Genomic DNA, 20,679 nt, shown 5'->3' with positions numbered 1-20,679 from the left:
TATGAAAGGTTGTTTAAAGTGCTGGAGCAAGAGACAAAGGGTAGAAAATTGCATCCACTTGATTAATGTGCATCTAATTTACAGTTGCACAGATGATTATGCTCTAGGGATTAAATTCTAAAAAAACTTTCCTCCATCCTCAAGTGACTGATAAAGTTAGATGAAGTATCTCTTGGGTGTTTCAAGTTATGAAACATCTGTGATTAAACTGAAATAAAAAGCATTTTTTTATTTCCTCCCTCAGTCTTGCATGCAGACTGGTTTAGAGTCTTGGAGAAGTTTAACTTACTGTTGGATATAATAAAATGTTGATATAATTTCAGAATTTGAATTTTTGCACTCGTATTCGGTACTGTTTCTTCATTTACTTACTTCACATTTTCAAATAAGATTTGGGGTTTTTCCCTTTTTTTTCAGGATTTTGGTGAATATCAGGAAAGCTATTATTCAGTACAGACCACTGAAGGAGAACAGATCTCTCAATTAATTGCAGGTTACATTGATATCATCCTAAAGAAGGTACAGTATTAACATCTTGGCCTGTAGCAAAAAAGCCAATGCAAAAACTGGAATATGTGCAGACTACAGTTTTTCTCTCATGGAGTCAGTGTTGAATCTTGTGTTTTGATGCTGTATATTTTTGCCTGTGAGTAAGGCACTACTTCTGGAAAAATCAAGGCTGTTTATTACATTTAAATTTAAAACAATGGATCTATTTTTTTTTTTTTTACTTCACATTATTACAGAAGTAAAGCACAATCTTGACTAGAAATAGGGAGTTTCAATTCATGCATAAAATCAAACTTTACTAGTAAAAACTTTTCTCCACAATTGTGTGTTCATGTAGATGTGCTTGAGGAGTTCCTCCTGAATGGAAGGTCATAGTGGATCTCTATTTATATTCATCTCTGTGGACTCAGACTACAAATCATGCAGCTTGCAGGAGGGAAAGCAGAGAGTTTCTCTGCACTAGGCAACAAGTAGAAATAGGCTCTTTTTATAAGGCACATTTCTGTGATTTGTAGCTTCCTGTTGTTTCAGTGATTTAGACTTTGTGCCTTTGTGTATGTTTACAAATCTCTCTTGGCACTAAAAAACCTCAGTCTTCAGCCTGAAGTCAGACTGTCCTGAACTTTAAAGTACCTATGATAAAATGACTTTTTATTCAATTTATTGTCCTCATTTATGGCTATGTATTTCCTACTGCCTTTTTCAGGCTTACATAGCAACAGAGGTCAGACAAAGTTAAAATTTATATATATTTAATGAAAGGCCTTCAGGTACATTAAGGGCAAACAAAACCTCCCCAAGGGGCTACACTCAAAGTGGATGATGGTCACTAGTTTTTCAGACAGATGTAAGTTTGATCCATTTACTTATCAGGGGTTAATCCTCCAATTACAGCTTCAGGTAATGAAGTTGTATTCCCCCAGTTTACTTTTGTTTATACTTTTTGGGGCCTGAGGCTGTGGGATATCCTTGGATCTCAGACCTAGAGGAATTGTTTTGTCTGACCAAAATGTGAAGACAGTTAACTAACACTTTATATGGAGTTTAGAGTTATGCACTAATGCAGTATGGGATTTGAAAAATATAAAGGCTGAAATCATAAGGCATCAGTAGGTAGCACCATACAGTAACAATTCAGCACTTTCCTTTTACCTTTGTTCAAAAAGGCACCAGCAGGCTTTTTTCCTTTACATGCTTCATCTGCCAGGGTATGGAACCTGGGCTGTTAAATGCTGAAGAGTTCCTCCTCTCTGGAGAGGTTGTATTGTCACTCACTGCACAACAGCCTGGTGTTCAGCACCAGACAAGGCTCTGCAGGTCATTTGTTTAGATTTGTGATAAATGGCAAGGAAATGATGGAGAGAAAGCAGCAACACATTGTTTAAATTGTCTTTTTTTTCCCCCCTCCAGAAACAAAGTAAAGATAGATTTGGGCTTGAAGGTGATGAGGAATCAACCATGTTGGAAGAATCTGTTTCACCTAAGAAGTGAGTGCATGCAACAGGAGAAAATGATCTTTTAGAGTGGCAGCTTCTTCAAATGAAGTAGTACAGTTATTACTGTTAAAGAATGGTTTTCTGCTGAGTATTTCAATAGAAGGAAATTGAAGAACAGATATTTGTCACAAAATTGTTGTTTAGGACAGCCAGCAATGGCAGCAGTTTGTGCTAATTTTACCCTTGAACAAGGGCACTCAGGCTGTAATTCCATAAAATGCTGGGGCAGAGAGGGGGATGGTGAAGCAGAGCTGAAAAGTTGTATTTTTTTCATCTTCATGTATGATTTTCAAGGTTTTAGTTGCTTGTGTCTGCTAGTTTCATGGTTTACAGTAGATTTGACACCTGTTAGTTTAGTTGTACACAGTGTTATGAGCAGAGCTGGCTTATTTCACCAGCCAAACCCATCAGACATTTGGTGTGGGTAGAAGAAAGGGTTTGCTACAAGTAGATCAGGTTAAGGTTTGATGGGAGAGGAACTGGATTCAGCAAAACACAGAACTGTAGAGTTGCCCACACTCTTGAAAAGGAATGTCAAATCTTTCTGTGCAGTGAGGCAATAAAAACAAATTTGTAATTTGGGACATTATAAGCTGTAATGAGCCACTCAGGTTTTTTCTTGGAACTCTTGAGGGTGTCACCAGTGTGTATGTGAAAAGTCCATTTGATTTATTGTTAAGTGTATGGTTTATGAGACATTGATTTGTTAGGTATTTCACGTGGCCTTGTGGTCTTTTGATGGCTCACACATGTTCAGATATGCTTTATTTTCCTATGGCCCTTTCCAAATCACTTCCAGAATATACTGTTAATTAGGTGCTGTGCAGAGAAGCCCAAAATTTGTAGTAGATAAATACAAGGTTTTTTCATAGTTTAAATCTTTTTTTTTTTTTTTTTTTTACCCCTCAGCAGAATGTTGTTGTTGCAGCCTGAATTTCTGTCAATGCTTCTAGCTATTAAAGGTTGAATCATGTTGAAGTATGAGCAGTATATCTGGCAAAGCAATTCATGACCATGGATGGCAGTAACTTTATTTATTATTCTCCAGCCCAGTATCTGATGGAACTGCCAGATTATTTGCAAGTACTGTGTGTGCTTGTTTGTATAAAGGGGGAAGAAAGAAAGTTTTTATCCCAGTTCTTGGGAGTACTTGCAAAAGATCTCCACAAGGTTCATGCTTCTATTTTCTATTGATCAGCCTGTGATACAACTGAAATGAAGCAGTTGTTATTTCATAAACCCTGTTGTGATTCTGTCTGCCATGCTTCTAAAAGGGGTAAAGCTATTGTATCATGTTTAACCAAACTGCACATTGCCATCTTTTCTTGGTGCCTGATCATGAGTGCAATTAATAATTGATGTACCAGAAGCCCCAGATTATCTTTTTTCCAATAGGATAGAAAATTATTAGAAGGAATAACCACAAAGCTTTCCAGCTTCTCCAAATGACAGAACTGGATTTTCAGGAGCTCACTAATGCTGTGCTGGATGTTTTTTTGCCAGATCCACCATTCTGCAGCAGCAGTTTAACAGGACTGGAAAAGTGGAGCACGGCTCGGTGGCGCTGCCGGCCGTGATGCGCTCCGGCTCCAGTGGCCCTGAGACCTTCAACGTTGGCATCATGCCCTCTCCTCAGCAGCAAGTCACAACTGGCCAGATGCACAGAGGACACATGCCCCCACTTGTGAGAAGCCTCCTTGTTTTGAGGGTGAAACCTGTCTGTGCAGCAAGTAGTCAGAAACAGAATGTTATGCGCATTTCTAAAACCGGGAGTCCTGGCTGTTATGTCCTGACTGTTCTACCAAACTTAAATTTTGAGTGTCCCTTAAATATTTAGGGTGTCACATTTTGACTTATTTCCTCATTTTCATTAAAACACACTCTTCTACCCTCTTTTAGTGCTAAGTAGTTAAAACAAGTATTCAAAAGGGAAAAAAAGAGGTTTAAAGATTGGCAAAGGTAAGCAATTGTAAGACCAAGGCTTACTTCTAGCTTATCACTAGATGTATATGTCACTAACTTTGAAATTTTTTAGCAGGCTTAAAGCTGATAGTGCTTTTTCCCATTTAAATGGAAAGACTTTCACAAGCCCTGAACAGCATTTAGAGAATATAATCAATGCTTAAAATCATGACATACTGCTAGAAGTATAATCCATGTTGTGAATTGACCTTGGCTGTTTGCCAGATGCCTGCTCAGCAGGCACCCCTACTCCTCAACTGAAGGAGTGTGTATATAAGATTAAAGAAAGCTTTACATCAGTGTAGGTCAAGATACAGACAGGGAGATCATCAATTTTGTTCATGGCCGAAACAGAATCAGCTTGGAGAAAATGATTTTGATTAATGGTCAATTAAAATACAGTTGGATGTTGAGAAACAGATGAAAGCTAAAAATCCTTCTAGCATGGGGCAGCCCCTGGCTAATTCTCACAGAGGCAACCCCTGCAGCCAAAACTTTGCCTCAAATACCCAATACAGACAGCATCTTGCTCTGCCTAAACCCCTTCAGTTTTCTGTAAGCATATGCACATTGATGACAATTGAGTTTTGGAATCATCCTTGATTGTATTGGGAGGCTGTCCCAGGAAATCAGTAATGGTCTTCTAGAAGCAAATGGAGTTTTCATGTTGCTTGAATGCAACAGTAGGTTTGTGTGTCTGTTGGCCATTGTTTGAGCTGAGAAAGTTGAGCAGTTTATATGTGTGTGAAAGTAGTGCAGAGTGTAAAATGGCATGAGCAGGATCAAGACTTTGGGAAGACTTTGGGCTTGGCTTTCTCCATTGTGCCAGGGAAAAGGCAGCTCTGCAATGGCCTGATGTGGTTGCTGGGCTGCTGTCACTCAGGCTCTCTGCATGCACACATGTGCTTGCAGTGCTGTGTGGAGCACAGCCCAGCCATTGCCTTGCTCTGCCTTGCAGACCTCAGCTCAGCAGGCCCTGATGGGGACCATCAACACGAGCATGCACGCGGTTCAGCAGGCACAGGCTGACCTCAGTGAAGTGGATAACCTGCCACCTCTGGGGCAGGACATGGTGAGTTCTTCTAATCCATCTGAAATGGGCCTAAGGGCTTTGGGTTAGTCATTGTCCTCAGATCTAAAGTGATACTGCTAAAGCTTTTAAGACAAGGTAAAACTTCTCTGCTCTCTTTAAGAAATTCATTTACAGTGGTTCACCTCAGTCTTCTGAGATCAGATGTTGCAAACTTCCTTGCATAAACCTGCCTGGAATGCTGCTGTTTTCTGGGCATATGTACAGTTAAACACAAACTATGGTAACATTAGTGGTTGGACTTAGTGCCTCACAGAGACGTGGAAAATAAGAACATGATTGTGTTGTTCATGATCCAGGTTAGGGCAGGAGGACAAAGCCAGAGGGTTATTGCTTATGTGGGACTGTCAGTCAAGAGTGTTTAGCTTTTCTTATGGCATTTACCTTAAAAGGGCAGCTGTTGAAATGGGAGAGCAAATCTAATTAATGAATTAGCAGAAGAAAATGCTTGCTTTCATATTTCACTCTAAGAGCCTGCTGCTTGTCTTCTGTTTCACCTTGAAAATTTCACAAAGGAAGGGGATAAGTACATAGTATCTTGCCTTACAGAACCTCACTGCAGTTCTTAATTCTTCTTTTTGTTCTTGTTCTTTAGGCATCAAGAGTTTGGGTTCAGAACAAGGTTGATGAATCAAAACATGAAATACACTCTCAAGTTGATGCAATCACTGCAGGAACTGCATCTGTTGTTAACCTTACAGCAGGTAAATTTCAATGGGAAGGATTTCCTTACAAACATAATTTTTTCTACCTTCAGTTTCTCTAAAGGTGTAACAGTCAGTGAAGATAAAATGTAGCTTGCTTATCCAATGGAGTAGAGAGTGCAAGATTACTACATGAAAGCATCATTGATCTGGCAGTTCTTAAGGAGAGATTATGTTTTTATTGACAGAGGGTTTTTCTTCAGTATATTACAAGTTGAGGGAGCTGTGAGTGGCTTAAAGGAGACAAGACTATTACATTAAGTTCTTTTAGTACTGAAAGAGGCTGAAACTTCTCAGCAAATTGTATTGAATGAAGAATCATTCTATTAGAGGATAGATTATTGCAGAAGAAATGTAGGAATCTGAAAATTTATAGCAATCTAATGGGTTTTTTTCAGTGACACATTATTTAGTAGGAATTGCTTGGCTGTCTTGAAATGTCTCTTATCTCTCACCAGAGTGTAGCTTGTTGTAGCTGCCCCTCTTTCCCTTTTAGCCACTAAAGCATTCTGATCATTGGAAAACATTTGCCTTGCAGGGGACCCAGTTGACACTGATTACACTGCTGTGGGATGTGCAATTACAACTATCTCCTCCAACCTCACTGAGATGTCCAAAGGTGTGAAACTGCTTGCTGCTCTCATGGATGATGAAATTGGAAGTGGAGAAGACCTCCTGAAAGCTGCTCGAACCTTGGCCAGTGCTGTCTCAGACTTGCTGAAGGCTGTGCAGCCCACTTCAGGAGAGGTGAGCAAAGAAAAACTTCCCAGGTTCCCTCTTTCTTGGCCATATTTCTTGCACACTAATGCAGAAGTTCCTTGAGGAAATCTAAAATGCAAGTAAAGCTCATTTTCTTTGAATTGATGCATTTCACCTCTTCCCAGCCTCGCCAGACAGTTTTGACTGCAGCTGGAAGCATTGGACAAGCAAGTGGGGAGCTGCTGAGACAAATTGGGGAGAATGAAACAGATGAAAGGTTCCAGGTAATGAGGGGGTTGCTTGTCACTGTCAGAACTGTGCAGTTCTGTAATGAGGAGGTCCCTGCATAAAACCAGGCTGCTTGAAGTGTGGTTAGAAAATGCTGGAGTTTCTCTGTGTTAATTGAATCAATTTTGAAGCTGGTTTTAGCTACACAATCACAGAGTGCTGATTTCATAGGAACCCCTGCTTTGTTTTGTGCATCATACAGATGCTTCATAGAGAGCTTTTTGTACTATGTTTCTGCTCATTAAATATAGTGGGGTTTATGTGTTTTCTGTGTCTGTATGTATACATGCAAGTATGTAGATATACATGGTAAACTGAGTAGAAAAAAACCATTGTATTGCAAACAAAATTTCTATAAGATGAATCATAGCATCAATTACAAAATCATAATGCCTTATGACTTAACAGTGTTTGCTGTTAGCAGCTTAAGACCAGTGCTCTTAAATCCTCTGTAAAAATCATGTGTGGATTTTTTCACTGTGTGCCAAGGACATGTTTGCACCAGAACCAGGGGAAGGTACTTTTCAGCAGGAGATAGACCTCTGGAGTGCACTGTGTGTGCTAATACAACTTATAGGCCACTTTTACCACTTCATCCAGCAGTGAATCTGTGAACTCCATCAGAATTCTCATTTGTGTTAAATATATGTATTACAGCTCTTGGCTAAGAGAAAGATTTTAAGCATTCTTATCTATGTTAGGGAGTGTTGGAGAAAGTGGGTAAGGAAAGAGATGGTTTATCATATCTAAAAGCAAAACAAAAAGCAGTGGGTTTGATTTTTGAAATGCAAGATTTTCTGCCTGCTGTGAAGTTTACATTATAAATAAATGTATTGGAAGTATTTTCTTTACTAGAAAACCAGGTCATTTTAACAGTAGAGGCATTAAGAAGACTCCATCCTACTAAAAATGTGAAGTATGGATGAGATTTTAAGTGGGGAAATGGGAAGAAATTATTTGAACTTAGGGATTGCAGGAATTAACACCTGAGTGCTTTTGTTGTCTCAGACTGAGTTGCCCTTTACTTTACCAGGATGTTCTGATGAGTTTGGCCAAAGCTGTTGCCAACGCTGCTGCCATGGTGGTGCTGAAGGCCAAGAATGTAGCCCAGGTGGCTGAGGACACTGTCCTGCAGAACAGGGTCATTGCTGCTGCTACCCAGTGTGCACTCTCCACTTCCCAGCTTGTGGCTTGTGCTAAGGTGAGGCAGTGGTTCTTACAAAGGGGCAGAGCATCGTGTCCAGTGAGTGCTGCTGCGTGCTAGGAATGAGCTGTTAAGTGTTTCTGGATGCTCTGGGCGCTCTCTCCCTGCAGGTGGTGAGTCCCACCATCAGCTCCCCAGTGTGCCAGGAGCAGCTGATTGAGGCAGGCAAGCTGGTGGACCGCTCAGTGGAGAACTGTGTGCGGGCCTGCCAGGCTGCTACAGACGACAGCGAGCTGCTGAAGCAGGTGAGTGCAGCTGCCAGCATCGTCAGCCAGGCGCTGAGCGACCTCCTGCAGCACGTGCGGCAGTTCGCCAGCCGGGGAGAGCCCATCGGCCGCTACGACCAGGCCACCGACACCATCATGTGCGTCACCGAGAGCATCTTCAGCTCCATGGGGGATGCTGGTGAGTGCCTGTCACTGTACTCACACCTGTGCTGTCGGAGTCAGTGAGTTCTTCAGAGAAATCAGAGTGCGGGGATTGAATCAAAGCCTTGGGATGGATTGAAGTACATTAAGCCGCTCGCACATAAAGCAGGCATTTAAGTAGAAGTAAGTCAGTAATTTTAGGGTGAGCTCTAATGATTTTAATAAGTGAAAGCTTTCAAACGCCACAGTAGCAGTATGAGTTCTAGTGAAGTTGAAACATACTGATATCTTCAGTAGAGGCTCCAGGCCCACAGTTGTAGACAGGACTTAGACATAAAGGAGCTCTAGTAAGAATATTGCTGACATTTTTCAAATAGAACAAGATAGGGTGTATGTGTAGTTCTATAACCTGGTGTGCTGAGAAACTAGAATTCTAATAGGTTAAGGAGTGGTGGTCTGAGCTTGCATCTTAGCTTGTTGGAAAAATCCTATATAAGAGTTTGTATTGGGGAGAGTTGTTGCTTTTAGCCATTGGCTTTTGCCAGGGGTTTTAGCCATTTGCATTCACTTATTGACACTGCTTTTGCTATTGCTTTGAGACTGATGTGCTTTGTAATAAATAACCTTTTTAACTGCTTTGCTTATTTAAGATAACCCAATGAAGTAGGAGCCAAGAGCTCCAGAGTTGGTGCCATAGAGCACCAGAGGTCCAAGAACCTCCACAGTACCTTTCAAGTCGAGAAAATAAAAAACCTTCTTCTCTGTTTTGTGCTTCTAAGCTAGTGCTGTGTCACTATGGGTGGTGATCCAGCCCATAATATAAATCAGCAACATGCACATAGCTGTGTGCTGGATGGGGTAAATATTCAGTGAAAACAATCAATACCGTGCTAAAGGAACACAGTGATATTTTGTCTGTTTTCTGCTGCTGCTTCACTTCATAGAATTGTATAGCAATTTCTCATCTCCAGATAAGAAGACAGGCAGCTGGGCAGATATTTAGCAGTAGTTGGTGTTACTATGCATAGATTTTGTTGTAGGTTTTTAAACTTACATCTGCTTTTTCTTCTGAGATGTTTCTAAAAAGTTCAGCTTCTAAAACAAGGAACAAGATGGTTTTGGCTAAAGCAATGGTGCTAAGTGTTTTCTGACAAAGTTCTCAGTTTATATTAGACAAAAGATTATTCCCCAGAAACACTGGAAGAAGATGGATAATTTTTATTAAAGGAGTGAAATCTTCACTGTGATTTGAAAGCAAAATTATTAGTCTTTGCTGGGACAGGAGTTTCCTTGAACTGTATATTCAAAATTACATAAAAATACAGATTGTGTACAGGTTTTTGTCTTGCTATCTAGATTGCAAATACTACACTTTTTTCTTGATTCTACTGTTGTGGTTTCTGTCATGTATATTGGGACCCAAGATTTGTTTACAAAACTTTCAAGTTACGTGTATATATATATATGTGTGTGTGTGTGTGTGATTTTCAAATGGAAAAATACTTCAGCAAATATAATTTCATTTTTGCCTTGGGAAATGATGCTGAATTTTGAAACCAAGACTGAAATGCAGAGAGGAGAAGGTAAAAATGCAGCTGTGCTCCCCAGGTGAAATGGTGCGGCAGGCGCGGGTGCTGGCGCAGGCGACCTCCGACCTGGTCAATGCCATGAGGTCTGATGCAGAGGCAGAGATTGACATGGAGAACTCCAAGAAGCTTCTGGCTGCTGCAAAGCTCCTGGCAGATTCCACAGCCCGCATGGTTGAAGCTGCAAAGGTACCAGAAAAATGAAGCATCAACTTAAAATTGTAATGTATAATGTAAATATATGTAATACCCTCTCTTCGTTGTGTATGTGGGATTTATGGATAGGATCTGGCTGATAGTAAAGATGGTTTCTCTCATCCTGTAAAAGTTTGGCATTTAATGGCTTACCCTAGGTACATTCAAAAAAACAATTTATTAGCCAGCTGAATTTTTTTGGTTTTAAGATATCTTGCACTGCTTTCCTGTGTGCATAGTGGTCACAACTCAAGCCATGTAGGGCAGTTACCACCTGCTGTGGTGCAGAGTTCTGTATCAGTACAAATGGAACAGCAAAACCACTGCAATCTCTTACTCAAGCTATTACAAACCAACAAGAAACAGTTTCCTCTACCTGGGGAATCTTGCCTGTGTTGTTCCCCTCAACATCCTTCCTTCCTTGTTCTCACAAGAGAGGCAAATATCACAACTTTTCTTCCCTTCTTGTGCTGGAAACCTGTTTCAATCTGCTAGGGGAGAATATGTCCTTTGAATTGTTTCCCAGATCCTGCACTAAAATGATTTTTATGGCAGCAGGGCCAGCCATTCTGCTGAGACTCCAGAAGTCCTGTATGCTTGGCTGCCTGTCCTTGACTTTCCTGTATTTTCTGACTTCAAATGAAGAAAAATCTACCATGCTGAGCTTCAAGTTTTGGACTGCAGTTACTGAAAGACATATCGAGTTGGGAATTTTAAAAACTGGGATTTTTTCAAAAACCTGTGTTCATACAAGTACATTATTTCAGATCATAGGGGAAGCAGTTAAAAAAGGCTTTTTTCCCAAGCACCTGAAGTGGTATATGAATCAAATGTTCAGCTCTCTTCCTGTAAGTAGCAGACATAGACAGTAACAGCCTTCCACTGGAAACAGACTTTCTCCTTTGAAGTTTTATAATACGTCAGTGTTTTTTAAGTTTCCTTAAGATAATTTAAAGAAAATGAATGCTGATGTAGCAGATGCTGTCTGAACTTAAGTCTTGATGTTCATCCATTTTTTTCCATTCATTTTTACTCAGACTTACGGTTTTTGCTTGGAAATTTTGTGCAGGGAGCTGCAGCCAATCCTGAAAATGAGGATCAGCAGCAACGTCTGAGAGAAGCAGCAGAGGGGCTGCGGGTTGCTACAAATGCTGCTGCACAGAATGCCATCAAGAAGAAAATTGTCAACAGATTAGAGGTTGGAAACCATGTAGTGGAAGTGCTAAGCTGAGAACGACAGCTCCATAAACTCAGTTCCAGAGTACAAAGCTTAGAATTAGACGTGCCAGTATATCATGACACAGTCCTCAGGAAATTGAGTAACTTGTATCACAGAAATGATGGTGTAAGGATTTGACTCAGAAGGCATTTGGTGATGGCTTAGTCCTAAAATTAAACAGCTGAGCTGAAACTGCTTCGTTGCTGTGTTACTTTATCTCTGTGATGAGCCTGTTACACACAGCATCTCTTGGGGACTTTAATAGGATATAGAGTTCTATATGAATTTCTGCACACAGTTAGTTGAATCACAGCATATCCAGTTGAACTGGGAAATTACTCAGAGTCAAGAAGCAGAAATGGAAGTAAAAAGTACATCCTATCTAGTGGCCCAGCCAAGAGAGAGGCAATTTAGTAAGGATAAAATACCTTGGAAGTTTGTTTTGTAGGCAAAGTTTGATCTTCAATTCTCAACTAAAATTGAGAAAAGACAGATTAAAATAAGAAAGGTTTTGTAATTCCTAGTTTGCAACTGTGATTTTTACATTGGTATAATTCAAATACAGCAAGGTGACCATGTTCCAGAAATACATTAAGTTCCTATATCTGTCTAGAACTAAAAATCAGAAGTGCTTTAGGAAATAAAGGCTAATGCCTGTAATTTTCTAACTGCATTCAAGAAAGTTCTATGCAAAGAGTATTTTTATATGTTTGGCTGTTATACACTGCCTTACAAAAACTTCATGCTTGCTTCTATTTAGTGGTCCTGTTAGTGCAGTACAACCTTGCATGACTTGTTGAATTTTTATTTTTGTAATGGGGAGATGTAGATAATAACATTTGAAGAAGGTCTTCACAATGCTTTTAGACTCAGAAATATTAGTATTTTGTACCTCTGTGTCATTTTAGTACCTTCATTTTTGCCATAGAGCAGTCTCAGGAGAAATTGGCTCCCTTGCATCCTGGGTCAGAGGTATCAGTGTAGCAGTGTGAGGCATTGTGTGCACTTTGCCTGTTTTCTCTGGCCTTCATTAGGAGCTCATGGTTTACACCATTTTTGCTGTTTTTAGTTCACTTATCTTCCTCCTGTTGGAACCTAATCTGTGAAAGTGTAAGGGCATAGAATGCTTCTAAGTCTGCCTTTTTCTTTATTGGTAAATTAGATATGGATAGCAGTATTCAAATAATTTTCACCTTGAGAGAAGAGCAGTGGCAGTCAGTTGAAGTTTTCTTAAGGCAAGTCAAATTAAGGGATAAAAGGTATTAATTTGTTGATGTTGTTACTGTCAAAGTTACCTATGGTAATGTATATTTCATCCTCTGAATTACTGTTTTAGCACTGATTTAGCTTTCTTTTTCTCCAAAGATTGCAGCTAAACAAGCTGCAGCTGCTGCTACCCAGACTATTGCAGCTTCTCAGAATGCAGCTGTTTCCAATAAGAACACAGCAGCCCACCAGCAACTTGTACAGAGCTGCAAGGTAAACACAGCACAGCCTGTGACAAATAACTCTTGAGTTCTGCTTCATGGGGAGCTGATGAGATCACCTTCTGTAATACTGTCACAACCTCAAAAGGAGCTTTAAAAAAAAAACCCACAACAAAAACCCCACTATATATGTTCATGTGCATGGATTCTGGAGAGCCCCCATTTACTGTGCATTGCTGTTTGTAGAGCTTTGCAAAGCTGAGCTACTGTTAGTGCCACGTAAGACTTGACTTACACACACCTTAGAGAAGGATGCTCAGGTGGGTAACTGCTCAGTAACAGCCAATTCACCTGGAGTAGGTACTTTTTGTACAAGTTTTGGTACAGATCAGCCAGTGGTGGAACATGTGCAGAGCTGTGCTGAAAGCACTGTGCAGAGGGGTCCAGTTGCTCAGGAATTTGTGATTCCCTGACTCTGATTCTAAGCCTTGGCCGTGCATTCAGTGCATGAGTGTGATCTTCAGCAAGGGAGCAGTGCCATGATCATCAAAACAGGCTCTTGAATCATATATGCAGTGAAATGGGACTGGGGGATGTTGTGGGATAAAGGTAACCTTTGGATTTTCTGTAATGAAGAATGGAGTAGCAATAGTGGTTTATACTATGATGAGTGAAATTCTTGTTTAACTTACCAGTTATGTAATTGGTCATAAACTAACAACTCCTCCTGCTGTTCTGATGTTCCCCTTCCAAGCACCTGGGACCTTAAATGTCACCATAAAAACATAAGTGACAGACCTTACTGTAGGGTTACCATGATTCCTAGCTTGAAGTTAAAGCTGTAAGATCTCAGATTTTAAGGTATGCCTGCTGGCGTTTGAACATGTGAAGAAAATAATTAATACTAGATGTACACAATTCTGCATAAAAATCTTGGATTGTCTTGTAGGAGCCTTTAATTAATAAGTAGATTGAATAATTATTTTTTTTTTAAGTAGAACATCTCTAAAAAAGTATTATTGAATATTAATTTGGTTCCATGCATCCTAGATTAATTCTGTGACAGCACAGGAGTATTTTACTTCAGAATGCTGCAGTTGTCTTTAAGGGGGGGTGGGAAGCCTGCTTGTTTTATTTTCAGAGGATTTTGAGTTTTTGTTTATTTACTAAAAATCTTTTCCCTTTCTCTGTTTTAGAATGTTGCAGACCACATTCCTCAGCTGGTGCAGGGTGTGAGAGGAAGTCAAGCTCAGGCAGAAGACCTCAGTGCCCAGCTTGCTTTAATAAATTCCAGCCAGAATTTCCTTCAGGTGAAGTGAATCAATCATTGCAGTGGATGCAAAAAAAACCATTTTTTTAGTGCTGTATGTTCTCATGTGTGACAAATAACCAGTAAACTGTTAAGAGCCATGTGAAGAAGTTCAGTGCTGACTATGTGCCATAGATAGGGAGAATTTAGCTCCTTTAGGTCTGAGTCTGAATATGTGACAGGCTTTTTTAACCTTTTTAGGCAAGGTGAACTTAGCAACAAGTTTCAGAATTCCTGAGAAATAAAATGGAATTCTAGTGTGGATTTTTAGATATTAGGCTGCATAATAGATCTAGATTGACAGTTGGGGGAAAACACGAAATTTGACTGCATGCTTTTTCTAAACCATCTTAAAATAGATAGAATATTGAGTATTGATAACAGAACTATTGGCTTATTGTTAACATTACAAGAAACAACACCAGAAACCAATTCTCTGTGTAATGCTGAATGGCAAAATTTCACATTTCAGTATTTTGTAGTAGTCTGCATGAGTATTCAAAGTCCTCAGGCAGACTTTGGAACCAAGGGAGTAGTTGTTGTCCCAGTAAAGCAAAGATGAGCCCTGCTGCAGAGGACTAAGAAATGTGATAGATTTGTGACAGGATGCTCCAACTTAAGGAGCAGGAATGTGCTAGTCATTGAAGAAAAATCTAGGAACCTCATGAGTGTGTGAATGGAGGAAGCAGTTTGTTTACTGAATCCTAAACCTTCTTTAAAGAAAATGAACTGGCAAAACCAATTGTGTTCACTGTTGTTCTTTGAACAGCCTGGAAGTAAAATGGTGGCATCTGCTAAAGCTGCTGTCCCCACAGTGACTGACCAAGCAGCAGCAATGCAGCTCAGCCAGTGTGCAAAGAATCTTGCTACCAGCTTGGCTGAGCTACGAACTGCCTCCCAGAAGGTGGGTAAATGCTGCTTTTAATCAGCTGAAACAAAAGGACTTCTTGTCTCCCCTGAGGGAATGGCTCATGCTCCTTGTTCACCTCTTACTGCTCTGTTTTGTGAGCACTTTGCTCACACTCCCAGGTGTCCTCAGTATCATGAGAGAAAGGGGAGGGAGAAGTGACATGAAAACTTAAAAAGCTTGTGCTACCCTTTCCATACCAGACAAATGTGAGCAGAGTATACAGGGCAGCACATCAGGACTCTGAGCTGCTGTTACATTCCAGGGAGACCAGGAAAAGGGAGCACATCTGTGCCCACCAAACCAGTGAGACCCCAGCTGTGCTTACTGCTGTAATTGTGAACTGGAATCATCACCTCTAAAATTCAGGGAAGCAGAGGCTCTCAGTGTCTCACCCACAGATTTCTACACTATGTGGGCCTTTAAAAAAAGATGCAAGTGGAAAGTCTGATCTTTTTTGTGTGCTTATTTGTACACTGAGGCCTGAAACCAGGATTGTAGCATTGAGGTGGCTACACCTGAGCTAATGCTAAAATTTCTCACTTGTACTGATGAGTGTGGGCTGCCACATCAGGGGGTCAGTGTGGGTTTGAAGAAACATGTACACAAGCCAAGTGCACCTCATTCCCCTGCTATTATTCCCTTCACAGACTGCAAATATTGTTCAGGAGTTTGGAATCCATGCTGTGTAACATTTAGAGGGCTCACAATGGCCTCTAAAGTAGGAAGAGGAGATTAGATCTGAAGCATTTTCTGTTTCTGAAAGTTGTGTACAGCTGCTAACAGTGGCACTGATCTGCTTTCTGAACAGGCTCATGAAGCTTGTGGCCCAATGGAAATTGATTCTGCTTTGAATACAGTCCAGACACTCAAAAATGAACTGCAGGATGCGAAGATGGCAGCTATGGATGGACAGTTAAAACCTCTTCCAGGAGAAACTGTAATTGAGGACGGATGTTCTTCATTTAAAAACAGACAAAGTTAGCTGTTAAAAAACTTAAATCTTAGAGACAAAGCAAGTCATGAGGCTTTAGATAATGATGATGCTGATAGGATTTGGCACTGATTCTCTTAAAAAGAGTCTACTACACCAACAGTATGTTCTGTAGTAGAGTTATTCATAGGACTGTAGGGCCTCCTTCTCTATTGTACAAATTACAATTTGGTAACAGTAAAATTTTGGTCCTGTCAAAAAGAATTTGTTTCTAATAGTGACAATGATGAGAACTCAGGAGAGCCAGTTCTAGTAGGCTTAGAAAGTGAAATGGTTTATTTTGGGAGAAAAAAAAAAGTCCTTCCTAGGTGAAGGTATTTACTTCTGTTGCTAATTGTAAAATAGTTTTATTGTTCACACTACCTAATATGTTAATTTATTTAACAACCAGCTGGTCAGATTTCAGAGAAACTGTATGTATTCAGTAGCTGAGGTGAAAGTTCAGGTTTTTTGTGCAATGAGGAGTTTTTCAGTACTATTTAAAATGAAGTGCATTTTTGTTGAGCTTAAACTAAGTATTTTGTCCTTTGCAATTTTTTACAGCTTGAGAAATGCACTCAGGACCTGGGAAGCACATCCAAAGCAGTGGGTTCTTCAATGGCCCAGTTGTTAACTTGTGCTGCTCAGGGCAATGAGCACTACACAGGTACTGTTTTATTCATAATGGCTCTGAAACCTCTGCTTTCCATCAAATACTTGATGAAAAGTTTTCTTGTCAAAGACTACTTAAATCAAGGAATTACTCCATTTTTTTTAGTACTGGTAGTGAATTGTGGCAAGTTACAAAGAATTGTAACTTCATAAAGGAACAGTGATGCAATCTGCTCTGTCTTTAATAGTTTAGCAACAAAAAATACCTTGATAAGAAAAATGTTCTACAGGAGGGACAAAAGTTTGCTCATAGATGTTAAAATGTTCTGTGACCTTATTTCTGTTAGAAATGAAAACTGCTGTTGCAAATGCTCCCATAAGATTTTTTTGTCTAATATTACTGATAAAGTGTGTTATGGCAATAACCACATCATTGGTTATGATTGCCATCTGAGCTCTAGAACTTACAGCTGATTTCATTTGCAGCAGATGGAATTTCATCAAGGTAACTCATGTTTCTGTCACACAGCTGTGCAGAAGCAGGCACTGGGAGTCAGGCAAGGGAGTACAGATACTTGCAGCTGATAATGAATAGCTAAATCTAGTAGCTCTCTTATCATCAGATTGTAGGAAACCCTACAAAGCAATGAGTTCCTTTTCAATAATTTCATAAATAGAAGAAGACCATTATTCGTGTAATCCTACCCCTTAGCACTGGAGTTGATAGATGTCCTTTAGACAGAAGGTAATTTTATTATATCCATTCTGTGACTTCATTCAGTAATTTTTATGTTTTTACTCACAGTGATGTTAGATTATATCAAGTTGTATCATTCCTAAGAATCTCTTTTTTGATTGTTTGAAGTTAAACTATTGTTGTGCTGTGGCTCTGAACACCATTCTTGCAGACAATCACTTCCCCCATAGCTTAGAGTATGAGTTTTTCCTCATCTACAGGTTTTAGCTTTTCTTTTTCGGTGCTTGGCTAAGATGTAGTCACTGGTGTAGAGAATTGTGCCCAGAATGTGGTCTTTGGGCTACAACATTTACTTTATGGCTTCACTACAGTAATTTCTCTCAGCAAATTACACTGTGTGTTTCAAACAGGTTCCTTTTTGAAGATTTTCTTTTAAGTTGCACTTGCAGGGTTACTTTGCAATAGGATCATGTCATGAAATACAAAAAGATTGTCTTTAAAGGTACTAATAGAATCCTTGGTGCCATGTGACCATAGGAGTTGCTGCCAGAGAAACTGCTCAGGCCTTGAAGACTTTGGCTCAGGCAGCACGAGGGGTTGCAGCATCTACCACTGACCCTGTGGCAGCCCATGCCATGCTGGACTCAGCCAGGGATGTCATGGAAGGCTCTGCAATGCTGATCCAAGAGGCCAAGCAGGCCCTGGCTGTCCCAGGGGATGCAGACAGTCAGCAGAGATTAGCCCAGGTAAGCTGGGACTTGAGCAGCTGCATGAGCTGTCAAACACTCAGTGAATTTACTCCAAATCAGCATTAAATAAGGGAAGAGAATGGCAGGAAATAAGGCTGCTAAGGATGTCAACTTTCTGTTCCTTTCAACAGCTCTCAGACAATAACATCATGCCTGTGTTAAACAACACAGATGGTATAAAGTATGGTGTTTTAGTCATCTCTTAGAAAATTATACAAAGATGCAGCTCCATGCTTTTAAATATGTGAGGAGGCTGCTTGACTGCAAAAGTCAGATAGCCAGTAAACTGATAATTTTCAAATAAAAGATCTATATCCATGTTATATTCAAAAAGTGAGTGCCTGTTTTCTTCATGTGTGCCACTACTATGTTTGAATACTTTAGGAGTGATGGGTTCTTTTTTTTACTTATTAGAAAAGTTCTAGAATTGGCCTGCAGGTCAGCAAACTGAGAAAGTTCAAGCCTCAAAACTGCTCCTGTAAGGGTCAGAATGTAGGAATTGCTGGCTGTGGAGTAGCTGTGCCTCCTATTAATGAGCACTTAAGCCTCTCTCAGTGTGAGTGTGTTTATTTGTGTGTTGTAGGTGGCAAAAGCAGTGTCTCACTCCTTGAATAACTGTGTGAATTGTCTGCCTGGACAAAAGGATGTGGATGTGGCCTTAAAGAGCATTGGGGAATCCAGCAAGAAGCTCCTTGTTGATTCGGTGAGATGGCTTTTAATGTGGAAATATGTTTTAGAAAGCTGAACAGCAGATCTGGGTTCCCATGTGTCAAATCATTATTTAGTAAATGTAACCTAAATATACTTTGTGTAAGCTGTGTTTGAATTTATGCACTTTCAAGCAGCTGCTACTTAGACTGAAATACTGTTTTTGTAGTTTTATGGGTAAGCTGAAACGTGTCTGAGACTTGTGAAAGCAGTATTAAAATTTTCATAAATTGGTATAAACCTTTTGGTTTTGAAAATAGCAACTATGACTTAACATTCCAAAGAATAAGAAAATTAGAAAATTATAGTTTGTCTCCCACCTAGAAGTGATCAGTTTACTTGAAGAAGCAATGTGATGTGTCAAAAAATGCTTGGTCATTTTGTGTAAAGAGTAGAATTGTTACTTTGTTTAACTGCATTCATATCAAAAAACCTTTTTTGCATTATACATTGGAACAGCCTTTTTTCTGCATCTGTCATTGACCTTACTGTCCTGTGAATGAAGGAGGAATTGTGTTTTAATATGTTTGTGCAATGCCTTTTGATAAAACCAGGGTTTTTTTTTTTACCAAACTGGTTTAGTAGAGAGAGTTTAGAGTAATTCTGAAGAGCTGCCAGTACTTGTGTCCCTTGGATATCTTACAGATTTGTCTGTCCATTGAAGGAAACAGCAAGACACAAGTTGATGAACAGATTTCTGGTTGACAGCTGTCCATAGTTCCAGCTCCATTGCATTTGCTATTCTCAGCATGTGTTGAACTCTCCAGTTAAGAAAGACTGGTGTGATGTGGCTGACAATGAAATATTGAACTTTGTCTCTTCCAGCTTCCTCCAAGTTCCAAGTCATTTCAAGAAGCCCAGAGTGAACTGAACCGGGCAGCAGCAGACCTGAATCAGTCAGCTGGAGAGGTTGTCCATGCCACACGTGGCCAGAGTGGGGAGCTGGCTGCAGCCTCTGGGAAATTCAGTGATGATTTTGATGAGTTTCTTGATGCTGGTATTGAAATGGCTGGCCAAGCACAGGTAAGTTCTGGATCATGCTAATTGAGGGATGATCTTGGCCATAACCTCTGGCAGGGGAGTACATTGTTTATGTAGCATGCTGGTGTGTGAAGAGATGTTTGTTGTGAGGGAGTAATCTGGGGCTGTTATCTGGAAAGAAGGGAACTCAGCATTTGCATCTTCCACAGGATATTGGTATTTGTTCCTGTGTCCAGTCAGAGATAACTCTTTGTCCTCCTCTGTGTAGTTTGAGCAAAGGTACAGAGGTGTGCTGAACCTCTGAGCTTGTGGGAAGGGTTGCTTCTATTTTGGTGGAACCACCATGGATCATAACTGAGGTGAACACTGTTCAAAATGCAGCACCTTTCTTTGCTACTTTTGAAATGCTTTGGAGTAGATGGAGGAAAAGATGCTTTGATATCACTCCGTGGTGCTGTGGACCTGCTGCAGAGTGGAGCAAGCACTTGCAGAGGGCTGCCTAAAATGCCATCCTTGGATCTGACAGCAAGCACTTGGGCTTGTGTTCAGTGATTTAAAACCTGGCAGAATTCTACTCTGATGAGCTCTTAACAACCAGGAATGTTGTCACATGTTGCTGAGCTCGTTCATGGTAGCTGGAGATAGCACCTTCAGTTGTGCTGAGCTACAGTAATTGGTCATTTGGCAATGATTTAGCTTAACAAATGTCAGCATGTGAAAAGGAATTGTGTATCAGAAGAGATGGGAGGACTTGCACAAAAAAGAATCTGCAGGTGGTTTTGCCCTGGTTAGTAGGAGGACCCTGCAAATCTAAAATGATTGCCACTGGAAAATGGCCAGAAGGCTCTGACACTGTCACTCCTTTGAAGTCTTTTATGAAACATCTCTCTGGAGCAGATGCTTTGTAGATAGAACTGAGTAGAGAGATTTGGCAGTGGTTGGTGGTTATTCTCCATCAGAATTTCATCATTCAGCTTCACATGTGTGAAGTGAGT

At 40.2% G+C, this 20,679-nt stretch overlaps 1 protein-coding gene across 7 annotated transcripts in view; it reads left to right on the top strand.

The window, feature by feature from the left end:
- The window catches only part of TLN2 (talin 2), a 113,234-nt gene that overhangs the window by 49,357 nt on the left and 43,198 nt on the right, over nucleotides 1–20,679 (top strand). For all 7 annotated transcript variants that reach the window (XM_056499618.1, XM_056499619.1, XM_056499620.1 and 4 more), the window contains 19 exons: nucleotides 418–519; nucleotides 1,921–1,997; nucleotides 3,510–3,690; nucleotides 4,927–5,040; nucleotides 5,654–5,762; nucleotides 6,301–6,509; nucleotides 6,647–6,745; nucleotides 7,783–7,950; nucleotides 8,064–8,358; nucleotides 9,930–10,096; nucleotides 11,172–11,300; nucleotides 12,687–12,800; nucleotides 13,945–14,058; nucleotides 14,827–14,961; nucleotides 15,776–15,904; nucleotides 16,502–16,604; nucleotides 17,784–17,992; nucleotides 18,579–18,698; nucleotides 19,529–19,726. In XM_056499618.1, coding sequence (XP_056355593.1) covers nucleotides 418–519; nucleotides 1,921–1,997; nucleotides 3,510–3,690; nucleotides 4,927–5,040; nucleotides 5,654–5,762; nucleotides 6,301–6,509; nucleotides 6,647–6,745; nucleotides 7,783–7,950; nucleotides 8,064–8,358; nucleotides 9,930–10,096; nucleotides 11,172–11,300; nucleotides 12,687–12,800; nucleotides 13,945–14,058; nucleotides 14,827–14,961; nucleotides 15,776–15,904; nucleotides 16,502–16,604; nucleotides 17,784–17,992; nucleotides 18,579–18,698; nucleotides 19,529–19,726 — 2,772 coding nt within the window. The remainder of the gene's footprint in view (nucleotides 1–417; nucleotides 520–1,920; nucleotides 1,998–3,509; nucleotides 3,691–4,926; nucleotides 5,041–5,653; nucleotides 5,763–6,300; nucleotides 6,510–6,646; nucleotides 6,746–7,782; nucleotides 7,951–8,063; nucleotides 8,359–9,929; nucleotides 10,097–11,171; nucleotides 11,301–12,686; nucleotides 12,801–13,944; nucleotides 14,059–14,826; nucleotides 14,962–15,775; nucleotides 15,905–16,501; nucleotides 16,605–17,783; nucleotides 17,993–18,578; nucleotides 18,699–19,528; nucleotides 19,727–20,679) is intronic.

The sequence above is a fragment of the Oenanthe melanoleuca genome, chromosome 10 (assembly GCF_029582105.1).
Source record: "Oenanthe melanoleuca isolate GR-GAL-2019-014 chromosome 10, OMel1.0, whole genome shotgun sequence".
NCBI lineage: Eukaryota > Metazoa > Chordata > Aves > Passeriformes > Muscicapidae > Oenanthe > Oenanthe melanoleuca.
The sequence above is the reverse complement of the archived record's forward strand: the minus strand, read 5'-3'. Positions and strand labels throughout refer to the sequence as shown.